General features: G+C 47.0%; 1 protein-coding gene across 4 annotated transcripts in view; it reads left to right on the forward strand.

The window, feature by feature from the left end:
- FANCA (FA complementation group A) overlaps positions 1-25110 on the forward strand; it is a 1007136-nt gene that overhangs the window by 160251 nt on the left and 821775 nt on the right. For all 4 annotated transcript variants that reach the window (XM_085637706.1, XM_085637704.1, XM_085637705.1 and 1 more), the window contains exons 8-10: positions 11490-11569; positions 15411-15444; positions 24024-24090. In XM_085637706.1, the coding sequence (XP_085493832.1) occupies positions 11490-11569; positions 15411-15444; positions 24024-24090 (181 nt within the window). The remainder of the gene's footprint in view (positions 1-11489; positions 11570-15410; positions 15445-24023; positions 24091-25110) is intronic.

Raw genomic sequence — 25110 nt, forward strand, 5'->3', positions numbered from 1 at the left:
CAGGTTTTCAACTTAACACCTGTTCCCTATTTCACTTACCTGTCTTGAGTACTTACCTGTCCCTAATTGTCCCAATAATTTTTCATTTCTGAAATGTATTTCCCCAGGCTCAGGTGTTCCCTACATATCCTCATGGCTCTAGTCGACCCCGAGTCCGCAATGAACACTCCCCTGCAAAGAGTGATGTGTGCAGCAGGCGTGCCGAAGGGAAGCTCGTCCGCGACCGTTCTCTGGCCACCGCCAAACACCATTCCTGTTTGAGTGCACTGTTTCACTGTTAGATACTCATTTCACAAGCTGTATAATCTGAGAGGTTTGATGGACTGCAGGTACAAGGTTACGAAGGCAGGTCACCTGGGTCTGCAGATATGTTGTAAGTGCTCAGCCTTACTTCCTGGGTGAGTTAGGTCGCAGGAATAATTCTGATGTTAGCCCCACTTATACTTGGGCCACATCAATCAATGTCCGCTCCCTTCATAAAAATACTCTTTATATAAATAATTTGCTCAGGGATGAGTAGCTAGATATGTTATTCTTAGCAGAAACCTGGATTCATGAGTCGTTTGCACTTGATATTGAGCTTTTCTTCCCAGAAAGTTACTCTTGTGTGCATGCTGATAGAACATGGAGCAGAGGAGATGGAGTTACTTTTGCTTTTAAGAAAAGTTACAGGTGCTCTGCTTTTAATTTACCAGACCTCAAAGGAGCGGAAGCCCTGGGGTTCTGTATCTCAATTTCCGTCCAGTTGTTTGTTGCAAGGGCCTTGTTACGCAGGTGATGTTTTTCAATTCATTAGAGGAGACTATAGCTCAGTTCACCCTTCAAATTTCCAATTTCACCCTTCTATGGGTTTTCAGTCTTCATCTTGACAATAGGTCGGACCCTTCTGCGTCTGTACTATTGGAGAAGATGACCTAACAATTTGCCTCAATAGTTTACTACCCCACCACATCAGGCAGGACAGACCTCGGGCCTCATTCTTTCCAATAGTACCATATCAGTTGAGGATTCTCTGCCCATAAAATCATATGATCTGATCATACTCTAGACCTTTTTTTCTTGGTGTTGGGAGGGTAAAGTGCTTAGAGGGTTGTATGACGTTACAACGCATTCCGTTGCAATGCATGCCTTTACCACGCATGTGTTTCAACGCGAATGCCATTGCCACGCATAACCTTTACCACGAATATTCCTTTACCACGCATACTTTAACAACTATTTTTGTTGTAAATTCATGCATGGTAATGAAAGGTTATTCCCCCACCCCTAAACCCTTCTTACAAATACCCCTCCCCTGCCCTTAACCCTAAAATCGGACCCCTGCGTTATTTTTTTAAATCTAAAATTCCCCTTACCTCTCCATGTCGTCTCTTCTCCATGATCTGACGTTGCACGTCGTAAAGAGGAAACGGAAGTGTCTTTCCGTTTCCTCTAACGACGCCGATTGCCTCCCGATTGCCTCCACATCGCTACTTAAACAGGTGCTGTTTCCCCCCTCCCCGCCGCCCCCTTTTATTTGCACGCATTTTTGGGGGGGGGGGGGTCCCCCAAGCCCTCTTTTTAAATTTTAACACACATGCCTTTACTACGTATCTCGTAGTAAAGATATGCGTGGTAAAGGCTATTCGTGGTAACCACGCATGCGTTGTAATGCATGAGTGGTTAAGTTATGCGTGGAAACAGCCGCGTTGTAGTCGCCGTTTCCCGCTTAGAGAGACGTTGGCTAAATCTGTTTCCTACCTCGTCTGGAAGAAAGCTAAGCGCTCTGAGATTGAAAACCCTTTGGCTAATTTGGTTCCCGAGGTTTGCGGAGGCATAGTGAAAGATGTCAAAGCAACTGATAAGTGGCTTCAGTCTATAGCTAATAAAGTGGCTCCTCTTAAAACGACTTCTAATCAGAGATGTGGCATTCAGCAACTGGGTTTTCCCCTGCTTGAGAGGGGGATAAAAGACGCTGTATGAAACATGAGAGATTGTGGAGGTGGTATTAGTCTCTTGCAGACCAGCTCGGATACAGAGAGGCCCTCAGAAAATACCATGCTGTAATTAAGGTGCCTACTTTGAGGATACAATATCAGCATCTGCCAACAGACCTTGTGAAATTTTCAAAATCGTCAGGCACTTCCTTCATCTTGGGGCTTTTTTGCAGCTTATTATGGGTGTTCCAGAATTGTGTGACAAGTTATCGGATTTTTTTAATACATTTTTTTGTTGCTAAAATCATTAGAATCGTGAGTGACTTAGAGTCTAATCCACCAAGGTTGGCTGCAGCGACCAGGCTGGGTGGAGTAAGAAGGACAGGACCCTATGAGTTGCTTGCGTTTTACACCATCTCGCTGAAAGAGTCGGAGAAAGCCATCCTTAACTGTAAATCGGGATCTCCTGTTAACGCTTGTCCCGTTTCGATTCTAGCATCAGTTATGAATCCCATTAACCCAATTTTTAACTAACTCATTAATTTGTCCCTTCGATCAGCGATGGTGATGGATTGCTGGAAACAGGCTGAAGTTATTCCGAGGTTAATAATTAAATAAAAACAAAAGCTTTGGCGGATTGGACACAGCTGACCAATTTTACACCCATCTTGCTCCTTCCGGCTGCATCTAAAATGCTGGAAAATTATATTAACTCTGGCGCAATGTATTTTGCTGCACTCTTCACAGTTAGGACATTGGCACAGCACTGCGACTGCTCTCTTGGAGGTGTTTGACTCAGTTAAAATGTCATTAGAACAAGGAAAATGCTGCCTTGATCCTACCTGCGGCAATTGATACTGTGTCCCACACCATTCTTCTACAACATTTAGAGAACATTAGAGTCGGGGCCTGGCACTGGCCTGGATTTGATCGTTTTTAGAAAATACTAATACGGCTCCCTACTCTTCCGCCACCAAGGTCCTAAATTTCAAGTTAACCCAGGGCCCTGCTTTGAGCCATACTTCATTCAATAATTTTATATTCACTTTGGCTTCCTTGGTGGAGTCTTTTGACATAAGGATAGTCTTTATGCAGATGATAAGCAGTTCTTCATTTTTAAAATTATTTCTTGGCATACCAAGCCTGAAACCATCTTCCAATCCATCTTCGTAAGACTGACAATTAACTTCAATTTCGAAAGCTTCTCAAAACCTGGCTTTTTGCGGATGCTTACTGAATGGGATTTAGCTGGTTGTCAGTGTCCTAGCACCAGGACACTCTTCAGAATAGATGTGCGCTTTAGAAATTGTTACATTTCATTACATTACATGGGTGTGTGTATAATAGTCTATAAAGGAGTGAAAATACTATTTGGCCCATTTTGACTCGCTTGATGTGAAGGTCTGGTGCGATCGATGCCAATGAGGATGTCAGTGTGGTCAGTTTAGTCAAGGGGCAATGATAGATGGCAGACCAGGGTGGACTTGGAGTAAAAGACTAAGTCAAAGGTATTGACTTAGATGTGTGTCAAAAATGAGGTGTGGTTGGTAGTTTTCAGAAAGTGAAATAGTTTTATTTTAATGGTTTTGGTGGCTGTCCCTTAAGAGATTGAGTTTGCTGAGGAAGGTGTTTTAACATAGTTAATTGAAGTTCTGGTAATCAGGTCAAAGATTAGTGCTGAAGGATAAGTTGGGTCCTGGAGGTCTTTAGATGAGGTGGAAAGGTACTGTCTGAGCATCAGAAATGTTGTATAAAGAGCTCAAATGACTGCAGTTTAGTCTGTTCCTGGTGAGTGCATGGTAAAGTAGATTTATGAATGACCGAATACAGAGTTCTTCCTTTTGTCCATATGTAGAAGCCCAGAAGTCTTCCATTGCTACAAGGGTACCTTCTAGATTTTCTAGACGCATTCTTCCCCCCCTTTCCTATATGCCATTTGTTTTTTCATTTGTTAGTGGGTGGGGTGAAAGAGTGCAGTGGTGAATGGCCCTCTGCGGCTCCATTTCTGATAGTCCTGTCCTCCTTTAGACCTTTCCTTTTATGAGTGTTTCTCTCTATTTTTGCCCGTTTGCTTTCATCATCACCACTCTAGCTCTCAGCTTCTGGCTCTGTTTTTATGGCAGTCTACATTAATGAGATGATGACTGCAACATGGCAGCCAAGATGCCTATGTCATAAGGCCTCTTTCAGAGTGGTGCCTTTTCTCCTGTCTGCTGATTTTAATTCAACTTGTCATAATGGCAACCTCCTGTATCTATGACATAGGGCAGTATTTTGCCACAGACGTCCTGCTTCACCCAGTGTCTCTATCTTCTGTTGTCTGCCTTTAGTTTGAGTTTCAGTAAAGTGCTGGGCCATTTTGCCGTCCTGTCCTTGATGTTGTCTCTGGCTTTTCTGGTGAAGGTGAATGCCTTCCTCTTGATATGCAAGTCATAGAAAATCCTTGGTTTACTCCTTTCCTGGCACACCTAGTGTCTTTAACTCTATCACAGTCTTACTGGAATTTGGTGTTTATCGGGGAAAAACAGTGACTTCTCTGCTCTCTGGTGCACATTGGGTTCTCCCAGCTGTTATTGGAAGTGTGAGCGTCATGCTATTTCATTCCTTTTACCCTACATCTGTGGTAGATCTTTGATTGAGTAGTAATCTTCATCAGTTAGCCTCACCCCATTTCTAAGCCATTTTGAATACACATTAGGGTACCAACAGGTTGCCCTAAATAAAGGTGCAAGGAAAATGGCAACATTTTCCAAACCTGATAGTTAATTTCTGTCTACTTTGAGTTGAAGAATGCCTTATCCATCTTCCAAGGTCAGGTTAACCAGGCTCTGACTGGACTGGGTAGGTCTACCTAGTATTTGAAGCACTCCCTTGAAATGTGCTAAGAGGCTAACCTGACTAATAAAACACGTGAGTGCTATGCATAGTCTTGATTGTACCTGGGCGACAAAGTTGGCAATGGTAAAATAAAACCTGTTCAAGAAGAAATATGTCCAATGTGAATGGGGAGCTTCGTTGGAAATCACAGTAGAACCACGGAAGCTGCAGACCTGAATTATTTCTTAAGGGAAAAGGTACACCCTTTCTGTAGGAAGCTTGCCCTTTACATAATGGAACAAAAAGAGGTACAGTGTGTAAAGAGTCCAGGTAAGCCCCAAAGGAGACACAGAGGCACAAATGACACCCCAAATGCTCTTTGGTGGTAGTGTGGGCGAGCAGTTAAGCATATCAAAGGGTAGTGCTAAGCATTCATTATACACACAAAGGCAGTAAGTGAGACGCAAACTCCATAAAGAAATCTGACACCAATTTATAAAAAATAACATATACTTTTATATACATTTAGATACCAAGATGATCAGAATCGGGAAAATACTTTTTGAGTTAGGAATTTCTACAGGTTTAAAAAATGGATACAATGCAGTTTCTGAAGCTGTAATGTTATCCTATGAAGGAAAAACATGTATTGAATTCGAGCACCTAGCAGTGACTTACAGGACTGTTCTTCAGGACTTAAGGTGAGTAGGGGTAAGGTTCAAGGCCACACCAACGTGTCCGGATCCGATGATGGAGTTTCTCGTGGTTGGAGCGGGCCTCCACAAAGATCCTGCAGGCGCCGACTGGAAGTCCAGTCTGAGCAAACCCAAGAATGGGCTGAGCTCTTGTGGTTCTGACGACCCCGTTGCCCCTGTCATGTCCCTTGGACTGTGGCAGTAGAGTGCAGGTGTGTAGTTGCTTTGAGGCGTTGGATGGCGGCGTTCAAAGACTTACTCTTGGTCTTTGTTTCTACTGCAGAGGGACAAACAAGACAGTTGACCCACTCTCGATGTAGGTCTCACTGTCCCTGAAGTCTCTTGACGTGCAGGTCGGTCTTCCTCGGCGTTTGTGTCCAGGCTGGACACAACAAGCCTTGGCTGCTGTAAGGGGTCCTGTACCCCAGGTGTTGATGTTGTGCTGCTCCGGTCAGTCCTGGCGTCCCACACTTGGAGGTTGGACAGATCTGACCTGTAGGAGCACTGCTACCTCTTCCTGGGCAGCTGCTGCGTCAGTAGTCCCCGTAGGCGGTAGGTCGGTGTACCTGGTCCTGCTTTTTTGGTGCCTGCCTCTGCAGGGGGGTTGCTCCTCTACTCCAGGGGAGTCCCTTTGGCAATTTGCGAAGCACTAGTAGCCCTCTGGGTTTCTTAAAGTCTACACAGTGGCAGGTTGAATTAGTTGCTCCACGAGGGTCAGTGGAGCAGGCAGGCTGGCAGGGTTGGTGCCAAGTCCGTCGTGCTCCTCGGTTCTCAAGTCAACTTCTGTTTTACCCACTTCATCTTCTGGTTTGTAGAAATCTGAAGTCCTTGTATCAGGGGATCCCCTAAATGCTCAATTTAGGGGCGTTCAGGGGAGTGAGGGCTAGTAGCCAATGGACTATTTACCCATGGGGTCACTACACTCCCTAGATGACCACTTCCTTTGGGGAGTGGGCATAATCCTGTCCCAGAATTCCTAATTCCATCACACACAATATGGTGGAATTTCTAAAGTCGTGTTCAGGTCAGACTTGGTCACCCTAGAGGTGTGTCCAGCCTGGCAGTGTAACACGCCTCCTGCATAGCTCATTTTCCCGCATGTTCTGGCGCCAGATAGCCCAGGGCAAGGGGTTTGGCATCCTCTCCTGTGAGGGAAGCCAGATTCGCATACCAAAGGCGGTGGGCTCCTTGAAGCACCCTGCCTTGGAATGCTAATTTGCAAGTCATACTATGGGAGGGGGTGTAAACATCCTCCACCCGAGCTAGCTTTGCTTATGACCTCCTGAGAGCAAAGTCCTTCACCCCTGGGGGTCAGAAAAGCATCTGTGGCGGCAGTCTTGCTAAGACCAGTCTGTCAGCACACTAGTAGTTGGTAGGTTTTCAGGGGGCACCTCCAAGGTGCCCTCTGCGTGCATGTATTAATAAATCCATCACTGAAATCAGTGTGGGTTTATTAATCTGAGGTGTTTGATATCAAACCCCATATGTTTCAGTGAAGCCATTATGTAGCTGGGGAACCTGTTTTGACCAGTGCCCAGTACATATCTTAAGATGGCTTCCCTGCTCAGTTACAATATCTAGCAGGAGAACAAGACGTCACAGCTCGTGCTCATGCTCATGCAGATATGTCCTCACATAAACTACAATGCACCCTGCCTTATGGCTCAAAGGCCTGCTGTAGGGGTGACTTTGGCATGACACACAGGAGTGTGTCATGTCATGTATTCACTCATGGTTTGCACCATGTCATGCAGCCTGCAAAGGCAGTTTGTGTGGAATTTGTATGTGGATCCCTTAGGGTGGCATAAGATATGCTGCTGCCCTTTGGGACCCTCTTTAGTTCTTATGCCCTAGGTACCTGGGGTACCATCAACTAGGGACTTAAAGGGGTGCTAAAGCCATCTGCCAATTGTAGCCAATTAGACAAAACCTTGTTTTAGGTAAGGAGCGCTGGCACTGATGTCTGGTTAGCATGCCTCAGTGCACTGAGTCGAAAATCAGCATCTAGTAGCTAAAAACGGGGTGAAAAGTGTGTTTGTGTGGGGGGCAACTGCAACAAAAGCCCAGTTCCCTTTACTTCCGTAGTGGCAACATAAATATCAGAGTTTTCAAGAATCGATTATAAGAATTAAGTTTAGCCTCCATGTAAACAGACCGTGGGATCCGTGACTTGTCACCTGCCATTAACAAGAACTTGAGCCAAAGTTTTGGGGAATGCACCTCACACAAGCAATTAATGAATAACGAAGATATGCACTTTAGTCTTTGTGCCACCCTGCAGGGAGGATTTCAGAAAGTATGGTGCCAGAACTTAAATCGGCGAGGTGGCATCCCCCCCCCCCCCCCTGTTCTTCACCACTATAAGCTGAATGAGGGCACTTCAGCACTTTAGCTTCTGTTGGATTTGGACCAGGTTAATCACTGATGAACTGTACTTTTAGTGTTTTACTGTTTCTGCAACCGATGCTGCTCTATGACATTTTAGCCTTCACTATATTTATTAGCTCATCATAATGATTTTTATTCTTTTAATATATTTTTTCTGTCCTCTGTTTTCTCTAGTTCTTGAAGTAATTAATGCATTAGGTTATTTTTCTTTTTCAATACCCAATTGCAATAGTTTTTTATTAATCATGCAAATAACGTTAAATCCTTCACAGACCTTGGGGCCCTCCTCCATCAAACACTTGCTTCACTCAACGGACCTTGTGTAACCTGCATTGAGAAAGAGCTGATTGAAGCTTTTTAAGGACACACAAATGTTCGCATTAAAATGCGGGTACCTGTTGGTTTTTTGTAGCATTCATTTTTCAAATGGTTTTGTCAGAGCTCATTCACGCTCGCTGATTAGGTTCAGTGTAGCTGTAGTCATCAGCCAGTAGGAAAACAGTGAGATTAAAATACTACTGCGGTCCGATCCAGGATGTGACATAATATGTCTTGAACCCATGGCTGAAGCTTCTACAGCAAAAAAGGACTCTGGCTTAAGGAGGCTGACCTGTAGTCTGTTAAAGCTAGTTTTGAAAGTGATGTGGTCCTTGTAAATGACGTATGTGCCATACTCGTCTAACCTACAAAGGGACAGCGTCCTTTGAGGCAGTAATCTCTGTAAACCTGCCACTAACTGGGGTGACAGAGGATCGTTTAAAGGGCAACAGGTCAGTCATACATATTAATTCGTTTAGACAATGGTTAGGCGCCAGCGTAGTTCTATAGCTCAGTGGCAGAACAATTAAAAACGGTATAGCACCTATTTTCATTGCTCTAGCCACAAACCACTGGCTAATCCATTCAGTATCGTAGCCAAAAATAGGTAAGTTCCAAGAAACAGAATAGAAAGAAAAAGAATATTGTGCATGTAGGCTACACCTGTGGACCTGCCATCTGTCCTCTGAGGGCTTGCAGCGATGCAGAGTGGAGCGGACCAATCTATTGATCTGTATCGGCACCTGAAGACATCAAGGGATCAGACCTTGGGTCTAGAGAGAGTCGTAATGGCACTTGAAGGCATCAAGAGGCAAGCCCTCGGGTCTAGAGAGAGCCGTAATGGCACATGAAGGCATTAAGGGCAAATCCTTGGGTCTAGACAGAGACGTAATGGCAACTCAAGCCATCAAGGGACAAGACCCCGGGTCTAGATAGAGCACCTCGAGGCATCAAGAGGCAAGTCCTCGGGCCTAGAGATAGAAAGCCGTAATGGCACCTGAAGGCATCAAGGGACAAGACCTTGTGTCCAGAGAAAGAGCCGTAACAGCACCTGAAGGCATCAAGAGGCAAGTCCTCCTTCTAGAGAGAGAGCCGTAATGTCACCTGAAGGCATCAAGAGGCAAGACTTCATGTCTAGATAGAGCCGTAATGGCATCAAGAGTCAAGTCCTCGTGTCTAGTGAGAGTTGCAATGGCACCTCAAGGCTTCAAGGGCAAGTCCTTGGGTCTAGAGAGAGAGAGAGAGCCGTAATGGCACCTGAAGGCATCAAGAGGCAACTCCTCTGGTCTAGAGAGAGCCGTAATGGGACCTCAAGGATTCAAGGGCAAGTCCTTGGGTCTAGAGAGAGCTGGAATGACACCTGAAGGCATTAAAGGACAAGACCTCGTGTCTAGAGAGAGAGCCGTAACGGAACCTAAAGGCATTAAGAGGCAAGTCCTTGGTTCTAAAGAGAGCAGTAATGGCACCTCCAGGCATGAAGGACAAGCCCTCCGGTCTAGAGAGAAATGTAATGGCACCTGAAGGCATCAAGGAACAAGACCTCGGGTCCAGACAAAGTGCCCATTGCATTGAAGTCCATCCTTGGCACTACTGCTGCGCAGGAACCCACAGCAGTGAAAGTGGGGCGGTGTAAAGAGGACTGAAATATGGCCGGGGACATCGATGGGAGACCGGAACAAGAGGTTGGAGACCTATTCTTGTACTACGAGCAGCAGTGTTAGCATTCCTGTTGGTTCCATTCGTTTACCTGGTTGCTTCATGGCACCAACAGTGCAATTTACTTTTGACAGTATCCACAACATAACTGGCCTCAGTATTTCTGTGTTCTATGCCTCACACACCTGCCTACGTCAATTATGGGTAGACACTTTTAGTTTTGGGCCTGCAGCTTGTGCTAGTCTCCCGCTTGTCGAAATTCACTGCTTAGATGGGAAGGAAAGACCCTCAGTGGTGATGAATCTTCAGTTTCTTCAGTCTGCATCAGAAGTTGAAGTTAATTCAGTGTTCATGGGCAGTTATGCCCCCCCCCCCCCTAATACCCGAACCTCTGTTTTGTGGAATAAATAGTGTTCATCTAGTGGCAGGACTTGTTTTGGGCGGTATTACATTTATGTGTAGGGCCCAGAGCTGCAGAGAGAGTCGATAGGTGGGAAAGCCTGTGCAGTGCCAGTCACTCATTTGCTTGAAGTGATTGGGCTTCCGTGAGGAGAGAGACACAATGGTTCGAGAAGTAGTACACTGTTGGGCTGCTAAGAGTCACGCCCTGGCACTTTATGATCCAAAGGAAGCAGGGCCCTGGCACTTTCTGATTCCAAGGAAGCAGGGCCTATGCTGATAGAGCTCTCACCCTTGTTGGCCCAGAGAGCCGGTAGTTGTCTAGACTAAGCCTGATGAGGGTTGTGCACCCAACATGCAGTAGAAGGCACAGGCTACAGAAGGTTGCCTTTCACTATAGGATTTCTCGGACAGAATAGATTGCCGTTGTACCAAGCTGGCAGTATCGAGTACTTGTCCTACAAAGCTAGATCTACACACATAGAGATACCATACCTCATATACAGCTTTGAGGTGGACTTCCAAGTCTTTAGTTTGGCCTGTGAACAGAGTAGAAGCAGGGGTCTGGGATGTATGATATTTTTTTTAATAGAGAAGCCTGACTCTACTCAGCCACAGAAGAAGTTTTGGCAGCTACTGCTGTACCCATATTCCACTAAGTTGTTGTTCATTATGTCTACAGAACAAATGGAAAAAGCTGATCTATGCTGTCAGTTTTTGGCTTGAAGGGATTAACCAAACATTTCTTTTTTTGGTGTTTACACACTCTGTGTAAATAACATCTTTCATATAGTGAATGATACTGCACTTCTACCCTCCATACACTATTAAAAATAGATGTTTCTGGTATCCATTTAATAGAGCCTAGATTTTCATCATTGAAAGGGTGGAAGGCAGAGTTTTATGGGCTTTATCATGTCGCCTGCAGATCAGTGCAGGTATCAGCGTTGAAAGTTGAATTAACTGGGCCTCCTGGATGCAGCGCTCTCCTTCCGCCACAAAGCCTCTATATGTAGCAATGGAGCCGTTTCACTGCTGATGCTCCTAGATGTCACTTTGAAGCTTGTTCACGGTTACTCATACTGTGGACCTTCTAGAGCTGCCTCAACTTTTCCCAGTTGTTCAGCTCTGTCACAGCTGAATTGTTTGTGCTCTTCAAGCTTTGTGGTAGTTTGTGCTTGTAAAGCTAAAACTGGATCCCTCGCTTTGTACAGACTATATTCGCCATCTGCCCGCCCACATTGTTGAATATACAGGTATATGTTACATGATGCAAAAACACAATGTTTTCTCTTTGCAGATGTTGTTGTGACGTTGATTCAGCATGGATTTCTTAGAACTCCAGATCAGGCAAAGAAGCCTGAGCATAAAGCACCACAAGTAAGTGTTAAATAGAGGTTAATTTATATAAGGGCCTTATCTGATTCCATGTTGTGTACAAGAAACTGCCTTTTTGTATGTTTTTAGACTTCTGTGACAATGTTGCACTTTATTTATTATTGAAAACAGTCCTATCTGACTCTCTTCATTTCGAATTTGGTGCTCCAAGAAATGGGGTTGGAAATGCTTCTTAAAGATCCTGTTGCATGTGTTGGGTGGACACTGCGTGGCTTTCTTCTCTTCTGTCTCCCCAGTCTCTCACCTGCCAAAGAAATAATTTAACAGTTATGCAGGTCAGATGAACACATCAACTGAGTAAGATAATAAGAAATTGCACCGCTAATGCGAGTTGACTCTGTGCATATGTAACTACATTATCTAGGGGGCATGTGCAATATTTGCAGCCACTCATAATGATGGAGGATGTTGGCCCTGGGATTAAGGACCAGTGAATAAGATGCAACTATGTGACATTTGAGACTTCCCAACATATATAGTTGGAGCGACCCAGATCACAGTAACGCAGCATGCTTGTTTAGTTGAAGAAATATCTTATGGTCCGATGTGAAATATCTTATGGTCCGATGTGTGTGCAACCTTATCTCCTTGCAAATGTCACTTGGTGCAGATTTTCCCCGGGACCTTAATCTTTTGTGTGAACTTCACTACCCCTTACAAAGTGTAGATCATTCTCTCCCTCGTTCTGTGATGGTATTGAACCTCCGGCTGACCTTCATGATAATAATTTGGGAATCTTTAGTCGAAAAGTCTACATTAGGAGAATCTGTTAAAGTATCCAAAGCATGGCATTTTTAATAAAAGATGCCATTACATGTCTTCCAGGGGACCACTGCCAACAAAAAATTTTTTTTTTAACGCATCCCCTTTTGCTTTAAGGAAAACGACTGCAATAAAAAGAAAAACAAGCTGTCCTACTTCACACGCCCAAATAATAGAAATACAGCACTCTCTCACAGAGGCACACAAATGGCGAAGCAAGAAAACACCTGAAAAGGGGTTGCACTCTCATAAAATGAGGCACATCAAAAGATAGTTTTCAGAATAAAGTGTGGGGATTTCTTTGTGCAACACTCTAACAGAAAGATTTTCCCTGATGTCAATTGATTTGTTTTTTCAAATGTGTGTGTATGTGTGTGTGTATACATACATGCATACATATATATATATATATATATGTGTGTGTATGTGTGTGGTCAAACAATAATAACACACTTACAAGTAAGCAAATGCAACTGTTAAATGCATGGGATAAAATACAAGCAGATAATGATAATACTAGATGTGCACTGCAAGAAATAAACACTGTTATAGGCAAGTAATCAGACACAAGGCATCAAAGGAAAGCACGAAAAGATATAAAGATATATACATAGAATACAGAATTATGACCTCTGGAGACTTGAATGTGCACACAGACACACACCCACATCACAATGCCAATAATCAGAGTAAATACATCATCGACTGCAATGACTTCATCTTAACCCACACCAGACTGGGGTATTCACAGCCGGGGTCAAGAGACTCAACAAGCCGGGAACTGCTACACTGAATAAGACGCATCTGTCCCTTCAGGTCAAAACAAAATCCCGCTTTCCAATTTAAGAAACCCCAGTTTTAAAATCTCAGTGCACTAGAAGTTTCTGAGGAAACCTCCTCTGCGCCACGGAAACTTACTGGAGTTAGCCAATCTCCCACAAGTATTCCAAAGGCAAATGAGTTCTCACATATTCTTCTGCGCTCCTACATGTTCCAGCCCCTTAGTGAAGCCCCTAAGTGAAGCTTGAGAAAGTAGAAAACATCTCCAAAAGTACAGAAAACAATCTTGAATGCGAATAACCTAAATAACGTGAGTAATCTGGGGGTCTGCTTTTGTGTGCAAAGCTCAAGCTAGACAGAGTCAGAATTCATGATGGCATAAGGGCATGTCAAAGCCAATAGTAAAAACTTCATAAAACTTCCCAATGTACAACATAATGCACATTTGAGCACCATTGCGTATAACACTACACTCCGAGACAGAGTGCATTTCACACCTTTCTCTTTTTCATGCTTTCAAACACACATCCCACACATTCTGTTCCTGGCAATGCTGTAAAAAGCAAACACTCCCACTCTGAAGCCACAAGGAGACACAAAATGAAGTCACAAGGCACAGTGAATTAAAACACGTAAATTCAATTAAAAGAATGGTAGTCAAAGGTCATCACATGGTTCCAATATATGGGAGTTCCTCTGTCCCTACATTCCACCTCATGACCTTTGACTATCATAACATATATATCTAAAATCAACTTTTTAAGTGAAAGCACAAATATAAAATGAAGCACACAGTGAAACATTCACATTATAAAATCATGACACACATTACTATAAAGGTTCCATCTAAAATAATTCATGTATGTTCAATAATAACTCAGCTACAATCAAACATGTTAACACATTAATACTCCTAGTGTTATAAATGGCTAATCCTGCAACTTCTACTATTGAAGCAGCCAAACTTATATCTGCTATCTAAAAATAATAATTGAACCTCAAAATAATTTCATCAAACTGAGCAGTTTCTCTTGTCTGCAATGCTGGATTGAATTAAAATATCCTCCATTAGTCCTAACAGTGTAGATATACACAGCCCTCCTGCTATATTTAAAATAATATCTTTTTACATTTTTCATTCAAAAGTACGCTTGGTTCAGTTCAGTCTCATTTGAGCACATTCTAAAATAGTCTGTGCTAGGTAAGCCCATCTAGTTGAGTTAGCCAAAGGATGTCCGCAACCGTTTCAGTCTGCGCTGTCAGGTGGTCACTTCGGGGTTGGGGGTTCCCACACCCTCATGACTCCACTCAGACACAGGCGCCCACATGCAGGGCAGGGACATCAGGTACACCAACACTTTGCATATGATCTAGAAAAGAAACAAACATCACTCTTCTTGCAAAAAAATATTGTTTAGAAAAGACATGGTCTCCTTTTTCTGTCTTGGGTGTGTTGACAAAGTTTTATCTTTTCTGTCTGCACTGTTCTCAGCTGGTCCATGGGAATTATCTGAGAGTTCTACCCACACTGTGTCCTATGGATGCTTAGTAGTGAAGTCAAATCCTCCTTACCCTTGCTCAGTCCGAAGGGCTGGGGCAGTCCTCTTCCTGACTGTTCCTCCATATACTGCTGAATAAGTACACCCTTGATCATTTGGCATGGGCCTAAGGCAATCCATCTGCCCTATATTCACTGGTAATTTTCATTTCTCCCACTGGCCCCTCACCTCCTGTGGGACTGGTCTGTGCTGTGCATGCTGACAAATAGGAATCACAGTTTTAAGTAAGTCTAGGGGAATATGCATCCCTTCATTCTCTGCCCACCTGTCTTTGCCTCCTCCATATTTCTGGTGTCCCAACTTCAGGAATCCCACCAATTTATAATTCTGTTGTCACCTCTGCCTCCAAGATTTTAGCCTTTTTATGTGTACGTAAATTTAGGAGTCAACGTTCAAGTCTTCCAGGGACGCTGTCCTTGAAGTAGTGCAGCCGTCGTCGTATCCCTTTGGCTTTCCTCCAGGTCCTCATGGAGCCCCAACAGCCCAGTTCTACAGAATAGGACTGGAGTTATTGCTCGGTTTGTCCTTGTCCTCCTGGTTGCAGAGTTATTTGTAGTCGAAGTGTTTGTGACATCTCAGTCTCCGATGATCCTGTTCCTCCCTGATCCCCACCTGTGATATTGTCCAGGGACTGAACACCGATCTGCTGACATGATCAGTGTTCTGTGAGTGACCTGAGATTCTCAGTACCAATCTGTCTCCTGTCTCTTCGTCCTCTGCAGGTGTCCCTCGCTGTTCTGGACCATATGCTATGCTGTAAGTATTGGCTGTGGATCTGAGCTGTGGCAAAAGCCCTTGCAGGACTGCAAAGCCTAGGGGTGGAGTGGGGGGGGGGGGGGAGCAGCTGCTTGAATGTTGTAAAATACAATAACTTTTTAGCTTCTATAGTGGTCAGATTAAAAAAACATAAGCTGTTGCACTAGTGAAGGTGGAGAGCTAATAGGAGGAATACCCATTTTGAGGTTATCGCAGTAAAGTAGCAGATGAAGGCATACATGTGATGGGCATTCACAGTTGCACCATTAGTGCTGTAATAGGATGGTCTTATTTAGAGGGTGCTGGAGATGCACACTTAACTCTCTTCTAATGAATGCAGCACTAAAAGGGCAGAGAGATGGTCAAAGGCGAACTGGAGAGGAACCCAGAAATAAAGGGAAGAGCTGAGAGCTGATTGGATCGATGCATGACAAGCGGATGGATGGATGGATGGATGTATAGATGGCTGGCTGGATGGATCAATGGATACACTGAAGACAGTCCTGCATTATTAATACAGCTTTGGGAAGGATGGGAATCTTATCAATTATATTGTGAAGCTCCTGGCATTTAATTATATAGCACCAGGGAGAGTCGGGTACAAATTACAATAATGACAATTATGTGCCTGTTCCCTCTCTCCATTCACTTTCCCCCCCCCCCCACTGCCTCCTTTCTTATTTCTGTATTCCCCTCCCCTCTTCCTCCCTCTTCCCCCCTCTCCTCCCCCTCCCCACTGCCAGGACTATTGCCCTTGCTGGTGCTACTGTAGGATAGGACAGAAATGTTCTCAGTGGCAAAGTTTAAGGGAAAGTTTGCGGGTGGGGTATATATTGGGTGGGAGCTCAGTAGGAGGGACGTAACGTTTTATTAGTAATGTTTTTGATGTCATTGACAGATTTGTAGGTATGCGCCGAAGGTAAAACTGGATGTAGACGTGTGTACCACTGCACATTGATGCTGTATGAAATATGGACATAGGGTTTAAAAAAAACAACAACTCCATTTGTATTGTGATATCTGATTGCAATAACTACTGCCTAATAAAGTATATGTTAAAAAAATAGCACCAGGGAGAGTACAGAACTGATATAGAGGGCACTTATGTTTCGTGGTAAGTGGACCCCAGCAATGCAGCAGTGGGAGTAGGGCGCGATGAGAGGAGTGATGGAGAGGTACATAATATGATGTACAGGTAGCGTGGAGATTCACACTAATAGTCAGAAAGCTGAACAGAGTGTAATCAGTAAGAGCAAGACCGAAAACTACAGGGTGCTCATGATGAATACACCCGGGACGGTTATTTTTTTTTTTTTTTTATATGCAGTCAGAAGGTTGATAGAAAGCATGTGCCCCAGAGCGGTGAGACTCTGAATGTGGTAATGGACATGAAGGGACAGGTGTTCGGTAGCCACGGAAGCGGTGAGAGTGTGAATGTGGTAATGTACATGAGGGGATAGGTGTTTGTTAGCCCCGGGAGCGGTGAAAGTGTGAATGTGGTAATGGACATGAGGAGACAGGTGTTGGGTAGCCGCGGGAGCAGTGAGAGTGTGAATGTGGTAATGGACATGAGGGGACAGGTGTTGGTAGCCCCGGAAGCAGTGAGAGTGTGGATGTGGTAATGGACATGAGGGAACAGGTGTTTGGTAGCCCCGGGAGTGGTGAGACGGTGATGGTGACTGTGGTTGTGGACATAAGGGGACAGGTGTTTGGGAGCCCTGGGAGCAGTGAGAGTGTGAATGTGGTAATAGACATGAGGGGACCGGTGTTTGGGAGCCCTGGGAGCGATGAGACGGTGACTGTGGTAATGGACATAAGGGGACAGGTGTTCTGTAGCCCCGGGAGCGGTGAGTGTATGAATGTGGTAATGGACATGAGGGGACAGGTGTTTGGTAGCTTCAGGAGTGGTGAAAGTGTGAATGCGGTAATGGACATGAGGGGACAGGTGTTTGGTAGCTTCAGGAGTGGTGAAAGTGTGAATGCATTAATGGACATGAGGGGACAGGTGTTTGGTAGTCCCGGGAGCGATGATTCTCTGAATGTGGTAATGGACATGAGTTGACAGGTGTTTGGTAGCCCCGGGAGTGGTGAGAGTGTGAATGTGGTAATGTACATGAGGGGACAGGTGTTCGTTAGCCGCGGGAGCGGTGAGAGTGTGAATGCTGTAATTGACATGAGGGGAGAGGTGTTTGGTAGCCCAGGGAGCAGAGAGACGGTGACTGTGGCTATGGACATAAGGGGACAAGTGTTTGGGAGCCCTGGGAGCAGTGAGAGTGTGAATGTGGTAATAGGCATGAGGGGACAGGTGTTTGGTAGCCCCGGGAGCGGTGAGACGGTGACTGTGGTAATGGACATAAGTGGACAGGTGTTGTGTAGCCCCGGGAGCAGTGAGTATGTGAATGTGGTAATGGACATGAGGGTACAGGTGTTTTGGTAGCTTCAGGAGCGGTGAAAGTGAATGCGGTAATGGACATGAGGGGACAGGTGTTTGGTAGCCCCGGGGAAGATGAGACGGTGACACTGGTAATGGACATGAGGGGACAGGTGTTTGGTAGCCCCGGGAGCGGTGAGACTGTGATTGCGGTAATGGACATGAGGGGACAGGTGTGCGGTAGCCCCAGGAGTGGTGAGAGTGTGAATGTGGTAATGGACATGAGGGAACAGGTGTTGGTAGCGCCCGGAGCGGTGAGAGTGTAAATGTGGTAATGGACATGAGAGGACAGGTGTTTGGTAGCACCGGTAGCAGTGAGACGGTGACTGTGGTAGTGGACAATTAGGGGACAGGTGTTGCTAGCGCCCGGAGCGGTGAGAGTGTAAATGTGGTAATGGACATGAGGGGTCAGGTGTTTGGTAGCTGCGGGAGCGGTGAGAGTGTGAATGTGATAATGGACACGAGGGGACAGGTGTTTGGTAGCCCCGGGAGCAGTGAGACTCTGAATGCGGTAATCGACATGAGGGGACAGGCGTGCGGTAGCCCCAGGAGCGGTGAAAGTGTGAATGTGGTCATGGACATGAGGGGACAGGTGTTGGAGGCGCCCGGAGCAGTGAGTGTGAATGCGGTAATGGACATGTGTTTGGTAGCCCTGGGAGCAGTGAGACTCCGAATGCGGTAATGGACATAAGGGGACAGGTGTTTGGCAGCCGCGGGAGCGGTGAAAGTGTGAATGTGGTAATGGACATGAGGGAACAGGTGTTCGGTAGCCGCGGGAGCGGTGAGACTGTGAATGTGATAATGGACATGAGGGGACAGGTGTTTGGTAGCCCCGGGAGCAGTGAGACTCTGAATGCGGTAATGGACATGAGGGGACAGGCGTGCGGTAGCCCCAGGAGCGGTGAGAGTGTGAATGTGGTCATGGACATGAGGGGACAGGTGTTGGAGGCGCCCGAAGCAGTGAGAGTGTGAATGCGGTAATGGACATGTGTTTGGTAGCCCTGGGAGCGGTGAGACTCCGAATGCGGTAATGGACATGAGGGGACAGGGGTACGCTAGCTCCAGGAGCAGTGAGAGTGTGAATGTGGTAATGGACATGAGGAGACCGGTGTTCGGTAGCCGCGGGAGTGGTGAGACTGTGAATGTGATAATGGACATGAGGGGTCAGGTGTTTGGTAGCTGCGGGAGCGGTGAGAGTGTGAATGTGATAATGGACACGAGGGGACAGGTGTTTGGTAGCCCCGGGAGCAGTGAGACTCTGAATGCGGTAATCGACATGAGGGGACAGGCGTGCGGTAGCCCCAGGAGCGGTGAAAGTGTGAATGTGGTCATGGACATGAGGGGACAGGTGTTGGAGGCGCCCGGAGCAGTGAGAGTGTGAATGCGGTAATGGACATGTGTTTGGTAGCCCTGGGAGCGGTGAGACTCCGAATGCGGTAATGGACATAAGGGGACAGGTGTTTGGCAGCCGCGGGAGCGGTGAAAGTGTGAATGTGGTAATGGACATGAGGGAACAGGTGTTCGGTAGCCGCGGGAGCGGTGAGACTGTGAATGTGAAAATGGACATGATGGGACAGGTGTTTGGTAGCCCCGGGAGCAGTGAGACTCTGAATGCGGTAATGGACATGAGGGGACAGGCGTGCGGTAGCCCCAGGAGCGGTGAGAGTTTGAATGTGGTCATGGACATGAGGGGACAGGTGTTGGAGGCGCCTGGAGCAGTGAGAGTGTGAATGCGGTAATGGACATGTGTTTGGTAGCCCTGGGAGCGGTGAGACTCCGAATGCGGTAATGGACATAAGGGGACAGGTGTTTGGCAGCCGCGGGAGCGGTGAAAGTGTGAATGTGGTAATGGACATGAGGGAACAGGTGTTTGGTAGCTTCAGGAGTGGTGAAAGTGTGAATGCATTAATGGACATGAGGGGACAGGTGTTTGGTAGTCCCGGGAGCGATGATTCTCTGAATGTGGTAATGGACATGAGTTGACAGGTGTTTGGTAGCCCCGGGAGTGGTGAGAGTGTGAATGTGGTAATGTACATGAGGGGACAGGTGTTCGTTAGCCGCGGGAGCGGTGAGAGTGTGAATGCTGTAATTGACATGAGGGGAGAGGTGTTTGGTAGCCCAGGGAGCAGAGAGACGGTGACTGTGGCTATGGACATAAGGGGACAAGTGTTTGGGAGCCCTGGGAGCAGTGAGAGTGTGAATGTGGTAATAGGCATGAGGGGACAGGTGTTTGGTAGCCCCGGGAGCGGTGAGACGGTGACTGTGGTAATGGACATAAGTGGACAGGTGTTGTGTAGCCCCGGGAGCAGTGAGTATGTGAATGTGGTAATGGACATGAGGGTACAGGTGTTTTGGTAGCTTCAGGAGCGGTGAAAGTGAATGCGGTAATGGACATGAGGGGACAGGTGTTTGGTAGCCCCGGGGAAGATGAGACGGTGACACTGGTAATGGACATGAGGGGACAGGTGTTTGGTAGCCCCGGGAGCGGTGAGACTGTGATTGCGGTAATGGACATGAGGGGACAGGTGTGCGGTAGCCCCAGGAGTGGTGAGAGTGTGAATGTGGTAATGGACATGAGGGAACAGGTGTTGGTAGCGCCCGGAGCGGTGAGAGTGTAAATGTGGTAATGGACATGAGAGGACAGGTGTTTGGTAGCACCGGTAGCAGTGAGACGGTGACTGTGGTAGTGGACAATTAGGGGACAGGTGTTGCTAGCGCCCGGAGCGGTGAGAGTGTAAATGTGGTAATGGACATGAGGGGTCAGGTGTTTGGTAGCTGCGGGAGCGGTGAGAGTGTGAATGTGATAATGGACACGAGGGGACAGGTGTTTGATAGCCCCGGGAGCAGTGAGACTCTGAATGCGGTAATCGACATGAGGGGACAGGCGTTCGGTAGCCCCAGGAGCGGTGAAAGTGTGAATGTGGTCATGGACATGAGGGGACAGGTGTTGGAGGTGCCCGGAGCAGTGAGAGTGTGAATGCGGTAATGGAAATGTGTTTGGTAGCCCTGGGAGCGGTGAGACTCTGAATGCGGTAATGGACATAAGGGGACAGGTGTTTGGCAGCCGCGGGAGCGGTGAAAGTGTGAATGTGGTAATGGACATGAGGGAACAGGTGTTCGGTAGCCGCGGGAGCGGTGAGACTGTGAATGTGATAATGGACATGAGGGGACAGGTGTTTGGTAGCCCCGGGAGCAGTGAGACTCTGAATGCGGTAATGGACATGAGGGGACAGGCGTGCAGTAGCCCCAGGAGCGGTGAGAGGGTGAATGTGGTCATGGACATGAGGGGACAGGTGTTGGAGGCGCCCGAAGCAGTGAGAGTGTGAATGCGGTAATGGACATGTGTTTGGTAGCCCTGGGAGCGGTGAGACTCCGAATGCGGTAATGGACATGAGGGGACAGGGGTACACTAGCTCCAGGAGCAGTGAGAGTGTGAATGTGGTAATGGACATGAGGAGACCAGTGTTGGTAGCCCCGGAGCGGTGAGAGTGTAAATGTAGTAATGGACATGAGGGGACAGGTGTTGGAGGCGCCCGGAGCGGTGAGGGTGTGAATGCGGTAATGGACATGAGGGGACAGGTGTGCAGTAGCCCAGAGAGCGGTGAGAGTGTGAATGTGGTAATGGACATGAGTAGACCGGTGTTGGTAGTGCCGGAGCGATGAGAGTGTAAATGTGGTAATGGACATGAGGGGACTTGTGTTGGAGGCGCCCAGAGCTGTGAGGGTGTGAATGCGGTAATGGACATGAGGGGACAGGTGTGCAGTAGCCCGGGGAGCGGTGAGAGTGTGAATGTGGTAATGGACATGAGGAGACTGGTGTTGATAGCGCCGGAGCGCGAGAGTGTAAATGTGGTAATGGACATGAGGGAACAGGTGTTTGGTAGCCCCGGGAGCAGTGAGACGGTGACTGTGGTAATGGACTTGAGGGGACAGGTGTTGGAGGCGCCCGGACTGGTGAGAGTGTGAATGTGGTAATGGACATGAGGGGACAGGTATTGGAGGCGCCCGCAGCGGTGAGGGTATGAATGCGGTAATGGACATGAGGAGACAGGTGTGCAGTAGCCCGGTGAGCGGTAAGAGTGTGAATGTGGTAATGGACATGAGGAGACAGGTGTGCAGTAGCCCGGTGAGCGGTAAGAGTGTGAATGTGGTAATGGACATGAGGAGACCGGTGTTGGTAGCGCCAGAGCGGTGAGAGTGTAAATGTGGTAATGGACATGAGGGGACAGGTGTTTGGTAGCCCCGGGAACGGTGAGAGTGTGAATGTGGTAATGGACATGAGGGAACAGGTGTTTGGTAGCCCCGGGAGCGGTGAGACGGTGAATGTGGTAATGGACCTGAGGGGATAGGTGTTAGAGGTGCCTGCAGCGGTGAGGGTGTGAATGTGGTAATGGACATGAGGGGACAGGTGTTGGAGGTGCCCGGAGCGGTGAGGGTGTGAATGTGCTAATGGACATGAGGGGACAGGTGTGCGGTAGCCACGGGAGCGGTGATGGTGTGAATGTGGTAATGGACATGAGGGGACAGGTGTTTGGTAGCCCCGGGAGCGGTGAGACGGTGACTGTGGTAATGGACATGAGGGGACAGGTGTTGGAGGCGCCCGGAGCGGTGAGGGTGTGAATGTGCTAATGGACATGAGGGGACAGGTGTGCGGTAGCCACGGGAGCGGTGATGGTGTGAATGTGGTAATGGACATGAGGGGACATGTGTTTGGTAGCCCCGGGAGCGGTGAGACGTTGACTGTGGTAATGGACCTGAGGGGATAGGTGTTAGAAGCGCCTGGAGCGGTGAGGGTGTGAATGTGGTAATGGACATGAGGGGACATATGTTGGAGGCGCCCGGAGCGGTGAGGGTGTGAATGTGCTAATGGACATGAGGGGACAGGTGTTGAAGGCACCCGGAGCGGTGAGGGTGTGAATGTGCTAGTGGACATGAGGGGACAGGTGTGCGGTAGCCCCGGGAGCGGTGAGACGGTGACTGTGGTAATGGACATGAGGGGACAGGTGTTGGAGGCGCCCGGAGCTGTGAGGGTGTGAATGTGCTAATGGACATGAGGGGACAGGTGTGCGGTAGCCCCGGGAGTGGTGTGAGTGTGGTAATGGATATTTGGGGACAGGTGCTCGGTAGCAGTTACATTGTTAATTCAGTAATGACTAGAAGATAAAAAATGGTAATAAACATTCTTTGATTGTCCACGTGTAGACCCGTGGAAGTCAAAGGTATTGCTGACTGCTCCTTTTGTAAGGACGCTTCTTTCACTTTGCTGGTATGGCAGTAATAAATAGCTTTATTTACTCAACAGAACATAAATCTTATTTTTGCCAGTTCCACACAATTCCAGCTCACAGCCCTTTACTCTTCTCACGTATTTTACGTTAAAATGTAAGCTCCTTCTAAGTCTCCTTTAGTCTGAAACTAAGAATTAGAAAATGAGTTCTTTTTAACAGCAGAACACCTTGTGGTGTAGTAATGAGTCCTCTTGTTGATGGTGGGATATCAATGAGTGAGTCCCAGGAGTGTTCCTGAAGAAGCTCCTCCATTCATTGTATTGTATTGTAGTATTTATTTAATACTTACTCCTCTTATGTGGGCCTCTGAAGCTGTGGCCAAACGGCTAGGAAGTTACACTGTTCGGTGTGTGGTTGGAAGTGTGTTGTGTATGTTGTGTATTGTAAGCCTGTGTGGGAAGTGTTTTGATATCATGCACGAGTGAGGCGAGAGGTGGTCTTATCTTGTTTTGGGTCACAGCTCTTAAGTGTGTGGTCAGTTTACTTCTACTCTGGGTGCTTATAAAGGAACCCGGGTATATACACCATGCAGGACCAATCCAGAACCAACCAAGCACTGGGGCAGTGCTAAGCAAATAGGGAGCAGTTTTGGGGGTGGGCAGGGAAACGAAGATTGGTCTAAAACACTGGTGCCGCAATATCACAACTTTCCAGCCAGAGAAGCATTGGCATGCTGTGCGCCTTTACATTAATGAGGCGGTGATCACAAAATTGGATTGCATCACTCTATTTTAATTTGGCTTATTTGTGTGCATCATGGAACACTGCCATGGTGTCTTTGGCTGTTCCTCAGTTGTGTGTTGCCTGTTGAGGTCCTGCTCACTGTATGAGTCCAAGCTTCTCTTTTTTCCCTACCTCAGGGGTCCTTGATGCCATCACTGAAGGAAAGCAGGCTGAGAGAGAGAGGCTTCAGATGGCAGAGCACTGGTAAGAATGCACCTCCCTCCTGGGTCTTAATTTGAAATAACACTCTCCAGGAGAATTGATCTCAGGTCATCCCACGCAGCCCTTCATGAATGGATTTCACACCAGAATAAAAGCACAAAAATCTCCAACAATCCTTTCCCCAGTTTGTAAATGAAATACTAAAATCTTATGTAAACTTGTGACATTGCAGAATACGGGCACAACATGGAATCAATTAAAGAAATAAGAATGTGCTTAACTTCTCTTTATTTGTAGCATGTATCGACCTGGTGAATAGAATTGTTACTAAATGAGCCTACTTGCCCTCGCTGTGGTGACCGCATCAATTTCTATCACATGGTCTGCCTATGCCCCGGGATTCAACTGTTCTGGACTGCGGTGGTGGGAGAGGTGACTGAGGTGCCGGGGTGGGGAGTCCCCCTCTCCCCTTCAATGCTTCTGCTGGGTGTCGTTGAAGGCTCTGGGACACGAGGGCTGATCGGTCCTTCTTAGGACCGCCCTTATGGTCACCAAACGCAACATTGCCACTCGCTGGAAGTCCACTACTCCTCCCACCCTTTCACAGTGGCACCCGGGGGTGGACTGGTGTGCACAACAGGAAAAAACGGTTAAGCATGGGTGAATTTGGGTGAAATGGCCGGGCCAATTGGCCTATGGTCCCGACTAACCACTGGAATGCTGATGCTGATGTTGTTGCATTATACTATTGTACTGTATCAACGGGATGCCAATGCCTCAAGTGAACGCTGTGTACCTTTCTCAAACAAGCTGCTTGTGTGTCCTATTGTTAATGTTTCTCTCTGTGCAAGAATCAATCAAATCTGTTTAGCAAAAAAAGAATGGTTATGCATAGCGCTCATAGATCACCATTAAAGAGAATGAGTGGATTGTCGATCCAGTCATTCGCTTCAATTACATAGCAGTGGTGGGTAACAGAACTTCTAAACCACTGTTGCCTTCTGATAATGGAGTTCCAGGCTGGTCTTGTAGGGGTCTCAGGGAGCCTATCAGAGTGGTGTT

Source organism: Triturus cristatus, chromosome 12, assembly GCF_964204655.1.
Source record: "Triturus cristatus chromosome 12, aTriCri1.1, whole genome shotgun sequence".
NCBI classification, from domain to species: domain Eukaryota; kingdom Metazoa; phylum Chordata; class Amphibia; order Caudata; family Salamandridae; genus Triturus; species Triturus cristatus.